The sequence below is a fragment of the Taeniopygia guttata genome, chromosome 4 (assembly GCF_048771995.1).
Source record: "Taeniopygia guttata chromosome 4, bTaeGut7.mat, whole genome shotgun sequence".
In the NCBI taxonomy this organism is placed as follows: domain Eukaryota; kingdom Metazoa; phylum Chordata; class Aves; order Passeriformes; family Estrildidae; genus Taeniopygia; species Taeniopygia guttata.
The window spans coordinates 48,766,428-48,780,492 of record NC_133028.1 but is presented as its reverse complement, the minus strand read 5'-3'; the positions used below and the strand labels follow the sequence as shown (position 1 = coordinate 48,780,492).

The 14,065-nt window shown below is 38.4% G+C and overlaps 1 protein-coding gene and 1 long non-coding RNA gene across 3 annotated transcripts in view; one reads left to right on the top strand and one right to left on the bottom strand.

Annotated features, from left to right (window-relative positions):
* The window catches only part of BANK1 (B cell scaffold protein with ankyrin repeats 1), a 131,045-nt gene extending 118,578 nt beyond the window's left edge, over window positions 1-12,467 (top strand). Inside the window, exons 12-16 of the mRNA XM_004174878.6 lie at window positions 2,514-2,582; window positions 3,690-3,874; window positions 5,453-5,516; window positions 10,046-10,095; window positions 12,014-12,467. Coding sequence (XP_004174926.5) covers window positions 2,514-2,582; window positions 3,690-3,874; window positions 5,453-5,516; window positions 10,046-10,056 — 329 coding nt within the window. The 3' untranslated portion in view covers window positions 10,057-10,095; window positions 12,014-12,467. The remainder of the gene's footprint in view (window positions 1-2,513; window positions 2,583-3,689; window positions 3,875-5,452; window positions 5,517-10,045; window positions 10,096-12,013) is intronic.
* Window positions 2,593-12,146, bottom strand: LOC115495033 (uncharacterized). 2 transcript variants are annotated; one of them, XR_012055735.1, is made up of 3 exons: window positions 12,008-12,146; window positions 9,523-9,625; window positions 2,593-3,030 (listed from the first exon to the last, which is right to left on the bottom strand). It is a non-coding gene; the product is annotated as an uncharacterized lncRNA (long non-coding RNA). The 2 variants fall into 2 exon arrangements; XR_004367753.3 differs by lacking the exon at window positions 2,593-3,030 and having other exon boundaries at window positions 3,081-9,625.
* Window positions 12,468-14,065: the final 1,598 nt, after the last annotated feature.

Here is a 14,065-nt window from a genome sequence, read left to right as displayed (position 1 = left end):
TCCCATGTTTTGATTTCCTGTGGTTCCTAATTATGTCGCTAACCAATTTTTGAAATGTCATAGTGCATCTGTGACTCCTTAACATTACAGCTTTGTTCTAGAAATTCAGTTAATTCTGAAAATCAAATTCCTGTCCCTTTTGTCAACCTGCAGCTATCGTAAAAACTTTCATTCTCTTTTTCTAGACCTTGTATACTCACCACAGTTACTTGCAGTTTGTTGCTATAAAGTGGTTTCCTTAGTTCAGAATTATACACAGAAGACTTAGATTTCAAATTTTTCTAACCATTGGTGGTGCTAACCATGAAAATATTAACCAAATTTCAAGCCTCATAATATTATTTATCTGCATGTCCAGACAGCCTGAAACAACATCTTTAGTTAGTCTGAGATAAAACAGGCAATTCAGAATTGGATCCCACTGATTTTCCAAGACTTACATTAGGACTTTTCCCAGAGTTCTGCATATTTACCACAAGATTTGTATTTTGTCCCACTTTTTAAATGTTGTTTTCTGGTTTCATGTTCTATTAGAAAATATTGCAGTAGTTTCATTCTCCCTGAGTTTGCTTTGCTAGAAGAATATTGAGATTACATTACATTCCCAAAGGGAAGCCTTACTGCCTGAGACATAAAAATGTATTTAGGGCTTGCAAAGAACTTCATCTGTATCCTGTAGCAGCTGAAGAGAGGAGAGGGAATGAAGTGGAATTACTTTCTAGTTCTCTCAGCCTCCTTTAATTCTGAGAAACTGCAACAGAAGTTTGTTGTAGACAAAAATTAAATGGCATGTATAGAGTCAGGACATTTAATATGTAGATTTTGACTGGTACTTTAGCCAGTCACAACATGATTAAAAATCCAAAAGTATTCTCTTTCTGATGACACCGATGTTATTGAAGGGCGCACAGTAAGTATAATAGAAGTAGTGGAACTACTGTGTTTCACTGATTATCTGTGCCAGAGAGACCCATAAAATAATAATTAAAAAAAAAATATATATCCTTACTTGAAGGATTGTGACATTCTGACACTTTAAAGAATTGTTATATTAGTATTGCTTTACTGAAGGAATATTTGCTTTATCTTCCATTAAAAAGCAATGGAATATATCCCTGTTCAAGATTACCTGTTTCTTTTATTTCACAGCTGTGTACAAGTAGCTCATAAGTAATTGGAATGTGGGAATGAAAGGGTGAATTCCCAGAGTTCTCCCTAAGCCTATGGCAGTTGTACAGTGGAATGTTCCTGCTTTTCCAGGCATTCCAGAAACAGGCGTTTGTTTTTACTGACCTCACCCACACTGAATACTTGCTGCCAACTAAAATCATTTCAGCAAGATGCAGCACATAAAGTGGTTTTAACAATTTTACTTTTCACTGGAAGAGTAATTCCATTTCTGATTACTCCAACACTGCAAAACTCAGCAGAAATTTCAAGGCCTATCAATTAAAGTGCTTTCCAATCAGGCACATTGTTGAGTATGTCCCTTCTCCTCCTTATGCAGTAAAATTCAGGCTGCCTGCATTACCTCTGTGCTCTCATTATTTTAATTTCATCTTTAGAAGCAGAATACTATTTCAAGCAGAGAAGAAAACACTGCAAACATACTTGGTAGGATTCTTTGATAATTACAGAGAAAAGTATTTTAAAAGTTAAAATGTAACAGTGATTGGCTGAGCTAGGGACATTAAATGAGAGCGTGCCTGCTCTGGTGCTTGAGCAGAGCTCCCTTGGCCTGAGCCTTGGTCCCCAGGAAAATATTTGCTCCATTGAACTGGCACATTTGCTGCATTGCAGTGATGACAGAGGATTATTTAATTGGCAGGAATTATTCTAGGTTCTAGGTTTGTTTAGCAAAAATCTAGCAAAAATCAGAACTGAGACTTGAGAGAAAGCTCCTGCTACACAGGCTATGTCAGAAACTGAGCAATTTCCACCTCCTGGGTGTTACATAGCAGAAGTTTGAGTGCTGCATTTCAGGGTGTATCCAGGCTGGCTGTGCTCTGGGCACTTCACAGAAGTGGGAATGGTGGGCTGCTCTAACAGGGGGGTTGTGCTTTGCTGTTTCTAGTGCTTGAATAAAGTACACACAAATATACACACACACTTTTTTCAGCAGTGTCACTATTCTCACCTGGTACTATTGGGGTTTTTTCTGCCCGAGTTTTCCCCATAAAATACGGAAGAGGCTACAGTGATTGTACCATCTGCAGAACTCTGAGATCCTGCTGTTTCTTCTAGACACGTAATATGCTAGTGTGATAAATCCTTTTAATTTTCTTCAAAGTGTCTTGTAATGGTTTCTGTAACATCAGTAATCCTGCCATTCTGTGCAACAGAACGATTTTTCGAGTAATTAACATTAGACTGACAAGTGGGTTGAAAAATACTCTTAGACTAGAACAAAAAATGTATTCCAACCTGCTTTTATGAGTTTCCTTCCTTCATTGAGAATGTGATGGTTTTTATTGCCATTTTTCAGCTAATTTATATTCCTAATTTTGTTGCAGTGTTTCAGCAAAAGGCCTGTCGAGTGACCAGTGACAACAGCAGGACATACTGCGAGGCCAGGAATCCTGGTACAGAATTTAATTTAGCTCTTTAACTGCTGTGATATTTTTCAGTAGAGCTAGGAGAGTTTTGCTGTGGCTTGATTTTGGGTGATTTAGCATGTGTTTTGCCACCTACAATTTATATCCTTAATGGTATTGCAACATTAAGAGATCAGATAAAAGAAAGAAAACTGAAAGTTATAGTCTTGTGGGAAAGATTTATAGAGTCAGAATTACTTTACACTTTTCTGTTTCCCTTCCTGATTGTGTTAAAGCCAAGACAAGGAAGGACAGGAGGGCTTAGCTGGGAAGTAATTCCAGCCATGGAAAGACAGAAGTGGATACAGGAACAGTTCTCTCCTGGGTACCCCAAGATGCATGCAAAGTTGATTACTTGTGGCAGTGCAGTTGTTATTTGAGTAGTAGCACATTGCAATGTTGCTGCCATAGATTCCATTAATGGTACATTCCTTGCCTGAAACGAAGATGGTGCATGATGGAACAGAAAAACTGACCCGAATCGTATTGATGGTTTAAACCTTTATTCTAGCCACACTCCCCATGCAGTGAAACAGATGCAACAGCCTCATAGAGGACTCAGAGCCCCTGTTCCATGGCTGCTCACGTGTTCTGGATCAGCCATTCCAGAATCAGTATCCTGGGGAGAAGCAGTGCTACACCTCCCTGGAGCAAGCTGTGGATCTGATAATGCACATCTCCCTTCAGCTGTGCACTCTGTCATAATCTCCAGGAGCACTGGGCTGCAGTGTTTTCTTGTTGCTGCAATGTAGTAATGCATTTCCTTCCTTGGAGGAAGGCAATCTTTTGAAATTTCAAGATGCTTCCTGACCAAATTTTATCCACAACCTTTGCGATATGTAATGTATGGCATTGAAGAAGAAAGGATAAAAAGGGACTCTGGATATTTTATATAGCAACCTTTTCTTTTAAAATGTCAGTACTGTAACTGTAGTGCTAGAAGGAAATTATTTTATGAACCAACACTAATGGACAATCCATGGACCAGGGCAGTAGTGATGAAGGAAATGTTTGAGATGCTGCTCTGCTGCCAAAGAGGAATGCTAGAATCCTCACTGATTTGTTGCATTTCTCATTTTGTACATTTTGTTGTAGAAGCGCACAGAGGCCACACTGAGACAGTAGCTTACAGCACTGTGGTACACAGGATCCCTCCTGAACAGGAAGAACTCATTCACTTGCAGAAACAGGTGAAAGAGGGGGCAATTTCTGTGGATGAAGCCATTGACAGATTTAAACTGTGGCAGAACAAAAAGCAGAGACTACTGTCCACTCAACAGGTATGAGTTTGAAATTTGTTCCTTGATAGGAATCTTGATCAGATATTCTAAAAGCAAGTTCTTGTGGTTTTGCTTCTGCATATGAGGTCAAACGTAATAATCATTATTTATATGCAAATCAGCTCCCAAGGAGCTTGCTGGTTATGGTTCTTAATCTTCTAGATACCTGTTCCCACTATTGTTTGAGAGGTTTTTTGAGTTTGGTTTAAGTCCAGAGTTAAATATGCTGGTCTCCTAAGACTTGTGTTTTAAACTGTTGGGTGATGTGCATCTTTCATGAAACCACAAACCTTATGTCACCAAACAAACCAAATGTGCTACTAAGCAGCGTCAGCTAACAAATATATCAAGCATACATTTATTCTAGCAATTACAGTATATTAACTTACACCAGGCTTTGTGCCTGACTGAAAAGCTTGAATATACTTAGTGAAATCCACAATTGTTGGCACTCTACAGCTGCTTTGTATTCAATGTATGGAGTAAATTGAGGTGCACAAAAACAGGATTTACAAAAGCCCACACACTGAGTCACTGAAAGAACTGCATCAAAGCTGCAAGTCATGGAGAGGAGGTTTGTTAATTACTTCTAAAAAGACACACGGAGGAAGAGGTTATGCCCTTGTTTTATATGAGGTCATGCATTAACAAAAATAATTTCTTGTTGTACTTTAGGTCATTTAGTAGAAAGAAGAAAAGCAAAGCTAGTCTGCTGCTTTTCAGAGTGAAAGAGCTATCAGATGCTGCCAGCAAGGAGAGTGTTCTTTGTGTTTGCATCTACTTGAAAGTCTGAGCTTTATCATCACAGTGGAACACTTAACAACAAAAGTGCAGGGTCCTGGAGCAGTCTGGGAGCCCTTTTCCAAGCTGGGCAGCAGCAGCACAGCACTAGGATGCCACCTTCAAAATCCATCTGCAGCCAAGCATGTGGATGAATTGCTGAGATTACTCTCAGTCAGGGGCATTTCTTGTGGAGGAAGATCATATCTAATCTGTACCATGATAGCATCACCAAGTTATAAGTCTTTCTTCTTCTTGGTGAACTAGAAGATGCCCATATTTCAAGGAAGATTTACTTGGCCTGTTTTCAGTGCTTCAGGGAAAAAGCTACTTTGTAGTGGTGGTTTTTACCCTGCATCGCATATGTGACTTTTCTTTGGTTTTGTTTCACAGAAAAGTCTTTTCTTCTTAGTCCTCTATAAACATGATGAACTGACTTCATGCTGTCAATGAAGTTTTTGTCCTTCACTTGGATTTTTGAAGAAAAATTGCTTTTCCAAAAAAAAAAACAAACCAACCCTAAACAAACAGAAAAGAACACCCAAGACTGTGATCCAATGCCAGAATCATTTTAACTTACTGCTGGCAGGGATAACTCCACAAGAGTCTTAGGTAAAAATCCTAAACTTAGCATTATAAGCATTTTTCAGTCTTTTAAAACTTCTTTCCATGAGAGAGATGCTTGGTGTTCAGAATGCTAAAGAATTCAACTCTTTATAGTGTCTTACTATTTCTACCGTAAATTTCCATTATTGATTTCTGCTGCTGGGTTTATGCCTTTTTTTTTTTAACTTAAAGGAAACAGTTCATCACCTGAGAGACACCACTGTCAGAAACAGACAAGAAAATGAAAACCTGGATGGTAAGTTCTGCTTTTTCTGCCTTTAAGGACCCTGAAGCCTGGAACTGTAAGTGTTGTGCAGAGGTCTGATCCAAACCCTTTTGGACTGGGCATTGAATTTGTAATGAACATTTTCTGTATCTGACCACATTTATTTTAGCATAATCAAGCTTTCAGCAGTGTCAAGATTTCATCCCAAAGATGAACTCACTGTGAGTTAATGGGGCAGAAAATTTACCAAGTCTCTGTGGCTCAGCTTTTCTGTAGCCTATTTCCTACTGCATCATCAGAATTTGGGTAGATGGCTTCTTTAGAACAATTTGCATGATGACTTCAATATTTTATTTGTAAATCAGCCATCAATTTTCAAATTTTTGATGAACTTTCTACTGCTACAGCAGTTTTTGTGAGTATTGTGGTCATTATTTAAAACTATACCATTGGTGATTTAAGATGCTTTTTTTCCCTTCTGGGAGAAAAAAGGGATTTTTGGGGTTGCCCTGTGCAGGGCCAGGAGCCAGACTCTATGATGATTGTTGGTGCCTTCCAACTCAGAATATTTTATGATTCTTTGTGTTTGAATGTCATCTACAATAGTATAAAGCATCTGTTTTTTCTGCAAGTAGTTTTCTCTTGCTGTAACATAAAGAGTCTGTTAGAGGGTATTGGTTTTAGGCCTTTCATTTATGTAGACTTCAGTACATATGCTGAAAGGAAAACTGGGGTTTTTTTCACATTAGACTTAGTACCATTTGTATATCTCTATTTAAAATTATCACCTAAATGCATTATTTCCTTACTGCAAGGAAAAAAAATGCACAGTACTGCTTTCATTATTCTTTTAGGCTGCATTGTATTTATATGAACATGTGAGGTACTGTAATTAATTAAGGGAAATTCCTGCTGGCCCAGTAGCAGCTTTGCAGTCCAGATATTTCAGCTTTAATATCCTCTGTGGCTGATAGGGAGGCATTGTCCTGAGCAAAACCTTCACAAGGTGCTCAGAGCCTGAGGGCTTGGGTTCACTGCAGCTCATGAGAAGACAAGGGTGGCTTTTGGAAGTATTTGTCTGTAGGGTTTCATTTTAAGGCCACAGCAGCAGTCCTGCCTCTGTAGCTGTCCTGCTTCTCCAGAGTTCATTATTGAATCATACCAGAAGAAATGTAATATCAAACCAGAATTGTTAATTTTGTGAAATTATCCAGTAACTCAGATAATGATCACTATATTCCCTTCTGATCCTAACCTCACTGCCCTCTCTTACACTGTCATAGAGCCTGTGATGCATATAAATCAGCAGCTTTGCACTGCAGAAAAGAAGTGGGAAGAATCACTATAGTCTGTGTCCAGCAACAGAAATCAAATATTTCAATGCTTGAAAAAAAGGACTTCCTCTAGAACTGAAGGCGTATCAATGGCAAGAGTAAACAAGGCTTGCAGAGGGAGGCTATCTATGTCCAGACATAAGTTCTATGAAACAAAAATGACAACCACCTTCTCTTTTCCTTTGAAGCTCCTAATGAAAGCAGACTAGAGAGCATTCATTTGAGAGACATTTTGTTTCACATGTCATTTAGTAAAGTGCTATGTGTGAATGTCAGCAGTCCTCAGATTTATTCAAAGAATGCTAGTTTTTACGTGTATATACAGACTCTCCCTGCTGTACGTTTGAAAACATGGCCCTCCTTCTCTACACTCCATGTTTGAAATCAGGATTTGAATAGTCTTTTTCATAGACAGTTTTTGGCATCTTGATAGAGGATTTAAAGAGATCACATCTGAAGTCTGTCAGAAAAGGAATTTGATTTTATTTTAATGAGAAAGGAAAATATCTCCTAGAAATTACCATGGAACATAATTTTTAGTTTCTTGATAAGTTCGATCTTGCTTCCACCATAATGAAGTTATTAATGAGAGTGGCACTCATTTCAGTCTTCCATTATGACATTTGATGCTATCTCAAAGTTCATGTCTCATTTTGTAACAGTTTAGTATATGACTGAATAATACCCTGCAACTGCAAAGCAAAATGTTCTGCCACTCTACTAAACCATGTTTTAAGAACAACTAAATAAGGCCTAGGGATGTAGAATGTTCATTTGTAGAAAGTACAGGCAGGGACAATTCTTTAGCTCAATACTCTATAATAAATACCTGGTCTGACATGTAGACATTGATAGTATCTTTTTTTTTTTTTTTTCCCCAAGATGTTAGCCCACAGACCAAAACCAACAAAAACAAATACCACAAATAAACTTTCAGGAAAACAGAAGATTTGTGGACAAAAGCTCCACTTTTAAATCTGAGTAACCCAGATTTTTCAGGGTGCAACATCAAAGTAGTAAACTAGAAGGAGCCTATTGCCCATGGGAAACTTTATCTTTGAGCAAGGCTACTTAAGCTTAGGTAAGGTTGGAGAGTCTTGGGTTTGTGCATGTCCACCGAAAGAACAAATGGCAGCAGCTGAGACAATATTTAGGCAAGAATTACTAGACAAGTTTCCTTTAAAGTCTTGAAAAACAATACAGCTTTCATGTGCATCCCACGGCTTTACTTCCTAGCACATGGGAATATTTAAAAACCTGTGTGATGCCTGCCTACACCACTGGGTATTTGAAATACCTATGTGAATTTCATTTAGCTGTTTCTGAACATGGAATTTCAAAATCTGCCTACTATTGCAGTTACATTATGGCACCTTGTGTGTCGCATCCCACAGATTTAGTCATCCAGCCCCTAAAAATATGCACAAGCTTGCAGAAACTACATAAGATGCTTTGAGTTGTTTGTAGTTAGCTGTCCCCTCACAGTTAATCTCTGTAGAACCTCAAACTTGTTTGCTAGGGAGGGAAGTGCCAAGTCCCATCAGAACTGGGAATGACTGATGCTCTGTTCTCCAGGCTTGGCATAGCAGCGAGAACTGAGTATTGGGTGTCCCTGCTTCATTGCTGGGTAATGAGCAAGACAGAGACCACAGAGGACAATCTATAACTCAGCTGGACTTCAGGAGACAAATACTGCATTAAGCAGATGTTAAGCTTGATTTATTATTATTGGTGATGGTGTTACTACAACTGTTATTATTTCAATGCCAGCAACTTATATAATGGTTAAAGGTAGGTCTTAGAAAAAATGTTAGATGTTTTACTAGTCCTCCAATGACAAATATACCCATGGGACAAATGAGCAATTCAGTCTTTGTTTCATCTGTTCAGTCTTGGCCTCCCTGGCAAGACTAGCAAGGTAAGTGGTCTGCTGTGGAGAGGTCAAAGCTTTTTCCACAGGCTACTCAACTGCAAGCATTTATTTCTTAGCTGTTAAAACCAGTAGTACTGACACTAAAAATGTCCTTCCTATCAAGAAGGGCAACATTACTAGGTTTTGCGGTAGACATTTTAATACTGACTAGCTCTTGTAAGGTCCTATAAGTAGCCAGATAATCCACTGAAGTAAAGGCATCCTCCACGTAATTTCTTCTGCCACATTTTGATTTCCAAATCTGTAGATGCCCAGCTTGCTGCCAAAGACCAAATCTCTTTCCCATCTTGATCAAAAAAAACACCCAGAAGAGCACTATGCGCATTCTACAAACCGGCAGGTTATTGATTACATTTGCTATCCAAAATGTCTGGCTTCATTCCCCAGCCCTCATCAGTGCCTTGTTTTTAGTCCAAGTTGTTAACAGATTGCTTATTCATCAGTTGCTGCCTCTCCAGTTTGTAGGTTGTGTCTAAGTAGATTTCCCTGAAAACTAAAAAAACACCCCTTATTTTTGAGCACAACCACCAATTTCTGTCATCTCTGCTAGGTCAACAAGAAGATGACCAAAAGAAGATCCTGATTTGGGCATTTGGATTCAAAGGCACTAAAATTTCTTTAGTCAACTTAGCAAAGTTGAAATAACATGGGATCCTGAAGCACATACAAATTTTTCTATGTTTGGATAGTGACAAAGTCATATAAAAGCTGCTTTTTTCCTTCATGGCTTCAAAAGTGTTTCGGTTAGGACTTCTAGTCTTGAAAATACTTGTTGGTAGTTTACAATACTGTCCATTGGACTCGTGAAGGAACATCCTTAGTCTGGCTTATTTCCAATTTCTTGAGCTTCACATAATGCTCAAAGTTTAAATCTAGAAAATGAAAAAAAAAAAAAAAAAAAAACAGTTTCTTGCCAATTTGTCACCAAGTCAGGTCTTCATGAGGCAAATTCACAGTCCCACTGCTGACAGGAGTTCATCAAGACAATGAATATCCATGCATCTCTCATCGCTCCTAATTGTCACCAAGAGTGACCAGCCTTGCTGGTGGGAGTAAGATTTGTATAAAATCCACCTCATTTCATTCTCCCACACAACAACTGCTTATTTCTGTGAGTGTCTCTTGCTCCCCTGCTCCCAGGGACATGTGCTGTCTTCCTATTTGAAGTAAAGCACATAAAAAGTGACTCATTGTAGGAATGTGTTTTCTAAATTATTCAGCTTTGAAGGATATTTTGCACAAGCCTAGCTTATTGATTTAAGTGATTATTGATTGCATCTTTTTCTTTTTAGTCTACAACTAGGAGCCCTACAGATAAGGAGCAGATGCCTAATTACCCAAGGTAAGAGCAGGTGTGTGCATGTGGGTGCACACACACACACACGGAAACAAGCACTTGTTGAAGTACTTTCCATCTGAGTGCCTTTGTGTAACAGGAGGATGGAAGTTCATCTGCGACACAGGCTCTGCTTTTGCAAGATAAACCATTAACATCACACAGTCTGGTTTGTACTAGAGCTTCTTTTTTATCAGCTATCAACCTATTCTTGTTTAGTGCAGGGCAGATTAGGAAGCAGTGAGGCACTGAGCTCACCTGTGGGTGCAGCTGAAGACAGTTCCTGCCAGTTATTGCCACTAAGGCAGGGTATGCAACTAAAAGCTGTATCTAAATCAAGTCCCACATCCTGATTTCACAAGCAGTATCAAACATATTGAATAAAGTTGAAAACTATAGATACAATGATGTGTTCAGACTAAACACAAGACCAATGGTCATTTCAGTGCTGGGAAGCTTAGAGGTGATGATGCTGTCTCCATAAACAGTAGCATTTTCCAATGGTTGTGCTAATGAGTTTCTTGGGTTTGGGGCATCTAATGACCTCTGTAATAGTTGGGGGGTTTAATTATTACTATCTGCTACCTGTGTGCTTCCATTTGTATCTCATTATATTACTATTATATTAACATATTTTTATAGCATTCATATTTTTTGTTATTATTATGTAATATTGTTAATATTATGAAGTAATATTAGTTCACAGTAGCAAACTGATGCAATTTATTCCTGAAGACAACTGAATTTTTAAAGGCTTTGTTAGCTAAGTTACTGTGATTCAATTTGCCTCTCCAACTTTCCCAAGTAAGGGGAGTGCAGTGTGGTGCTGTTGTTATTTTTTTGAACCAAAGCATGGATTCTCTTCAGTGGGGTCTCTTCTACCACCTGGCTCTCATGTAAAGGAGAGGGAAGTTGCTTCTTGCAAGAATTGTGTGTCCATGTCTCATTTCTGGAGCCAGCTGTTCACCTGCTCACTGCAGTGCAGTGTCCACACTACCATGAAAAAATAGGTACCTCTTCTGCTGCTGCTTATCCTCTGAATCACTTCTTCACCCCCCGCTCTTCAAAAGTTCTCATAAGAACAAAAAAAAAAAAAAAGTCTTATGACCTGAGCTGAAAATGAGAAATTACTGCTCTTTCTTCAAGAGGCAGCATAACTCCTACATGGGCATTCCTAACAAGCTGTTTCCTTGAGTGGAGATGAAGTCACCTACACTTAATGAGTAAAAAAGCTTTGAATTTTACAGGCTTGGAGGCTGGAGAAAACTATTACAAAAAACTGGGTAAAATCAGAGATGCTTATAAATTTCACATTGCTAAAGTGAGATGAATCATGCAAGAGGAGAGGGGAATTGCCCCTGGGATCAGAATAGGTGATTTCTGATACTTTAAGAAAATAATTATGTGGGAGAGAGGTGAAGCAGATGTAGGAGAACTTGCAAATACAATTCATCCAGAACATTAAATAAATTCTGTTTGTGAATTATCCTCATCAAACTGCAAGGTTCTCCTCCTCTGCAAACTATGGCCTCTCCATAGTTTTCTTGCTGTTTTCTGTCTTCAGATTGGTTCAAAGAAACCACTTCTTTTTGAAAGACTAATTTCAGGGAGATTTTTGAATGTTTGACTGTTACAAAAAAATTGCAGATAAACATTCAAGACCTGCCTTTCTATTGCTCATGTTTTAACTCTCCAGACAGTTGAGTTTTCAACTCCAATGCAAAGTTCTTAGCTAACTTAGCTAAGAATCACATTTTCCTTACACAAGGTGGGAGGAGGATAAGGGAATTGATATTCAGCTGGGGGACATGAAGGAACAGAATGGTTTTGATTCTCTCATACTCATTTCAATAAATACACTTTGATCTTATTCTAAACAAACCTGACCTTTTGAATAACCGGCATTTTTCATCATTACCTGCAGTGTGACTCTCCAGCAAGCTGCACATCAGATTCCTCCTCTTGGCATCCCACACATGTTCCAGCTGTGCCCTGCCAGCCTCAGGCTCCAGCCCATCCTGTTGTGACACCGCCATGGGATCCTTGCTGCACTTCCAGTGCCTCGGATCCTCTTGCCAGGGCCTGCTCTGGAAGAAGACCAGTATCACTAAAGCAGATTAATAAGGTTTCTTGTAAAGTCATCACTGAATTTTACACCTTTTTCTTTGCTTTTTCTTCTTCCAAGATGACAGCTGACAATTTATATAAAGATGTATTGCGTGCTTTGGTTAATAATTTTTGAAGTCATTTCAGTTTTTCCATTGTGCTTGATAAGTTGTTTAAGAGTAGATTTTATGCACAAAAGAGGAAAATTGTAAAAGCCTGTAAAGATTATTAAGTGAAAGTAAATAAAATCTAGCTTTTACTTTTTGTTGAAACATTTTTATACTAACTCTGTGTAAAAATTTGTCTTTCCTAAGAGTAACTGTATTTAATCACCAGTTTAAATAATTGTACTCACATTAAAGCTAATCTCTTAAGCCAAACTATGTAAACCAGTACTAATTATCTACTAATGCATTAAAGTGATTCCAAGAATTTGGTTTACAAGGAAATTGTGTTTTGTTTAGTAAGTTGACTAAGGTAGTTTATATCCAGAACAAAACCAAATTGCTTTCTATTGCATTAACATAGCAACAGTAAAGGAATAAATATGGTTAATGGGTATAATGGTCTGCATTCCCATAGTATTATTCTACAAAATTTATGTGAGCATGTGATGATACAAGAGTATGCAAGATGATTCGCCCTATTTCATGCACAAAAACAAGAAAAAAATCTCCTTAATATAAATACATTTTCCTCCTGAACCATATTTTAAAGTGACACCCAAATTTGGAAGAGGAGAGTGGATTTGAAGTTCAAACCCTCAAGGCTCCTATTACTGTTCCAATCCCAATAAATTATTGTGCCAAGTGAACTATTAGGAATAAAAATAAGCCAAAAAGCCAGTGTCGTTTTAAAATAATGACAGAATCTCAAAAGCATATAGATTTAGACTAATTAAAAGTCTATTTTCTATTTTAAAAGGGTTGATTAAACATTTTCAGTAAATTATCCATTCTCTGGGGAAAACCTGCACTTCTATTAGAAATATTCCCAACAAATACTGCAGATGTATTGCTGTGAAGTCATAAATATTAAGTGAGTGCTTGTTAGTGTGGCAACATAGCTTTGTGTACCATACAAAGCTATCTGAACCACAGCAAAAGCCCTGAAAAGTGCAATGTATTCCAGAGCTGGAAATGCAGTAAGTGTCTGTGAGCTGAGGGCCATGAGGCTCTCAGGCATTATAGGGGAGAGGCTGGGATGTTCTAAGACTTACCTGGCTACATGGAAATGGGAGTGGGGAGAATTATTTGGAAATCTAAATGAATATAGGCTGTTATTTCCCTCTTAAGAGGGCCTTCTTTCTCCCCTCAATAATACTTATATACATATAATATATAGTATTTGTTTTCTTACAAACCTAGTTAATCAGTGTATCCTCTGGCAAGCATTCCTGAGTTGACAACATGTAGAATACAAAAAAAATGAAAAGGCTCTTCGTATTGGTACCTGCTGTCTTTTCTGCCATTTGTTGCTTGTTTCTGTAGCAGAGGAGATAAAGGGGCCTTTCCTGGGAAGGAATCAGTCCTCCCAAACCTCCAGGCAGGATCTGGATGCTCTCTGTGCTACCAAGGGAGAGGCTGTGGCCCAGTGGCTCCTGTGCTCCCATGAGAGGGCACCTGGGCAATGCAGAGAGTTGGGGTCCATGGTAAAAAACTACAAAACTGGAAATTTGCAAAAATAAAGCACAGGCGGTTCCATCAAGGAAACAGTATGGTTTTTCCTGGGGAAAAAGCAAGTGTAACAATACAGCAACACTGCCAAACACACAAAACAGAAGGTAGAAGGACATAGAAGTTCACTCTGTGTGCATATGTGTATTTGCATCTCCAATGTGACATTCCACAGTTTCTAGCCCAGGAGAATT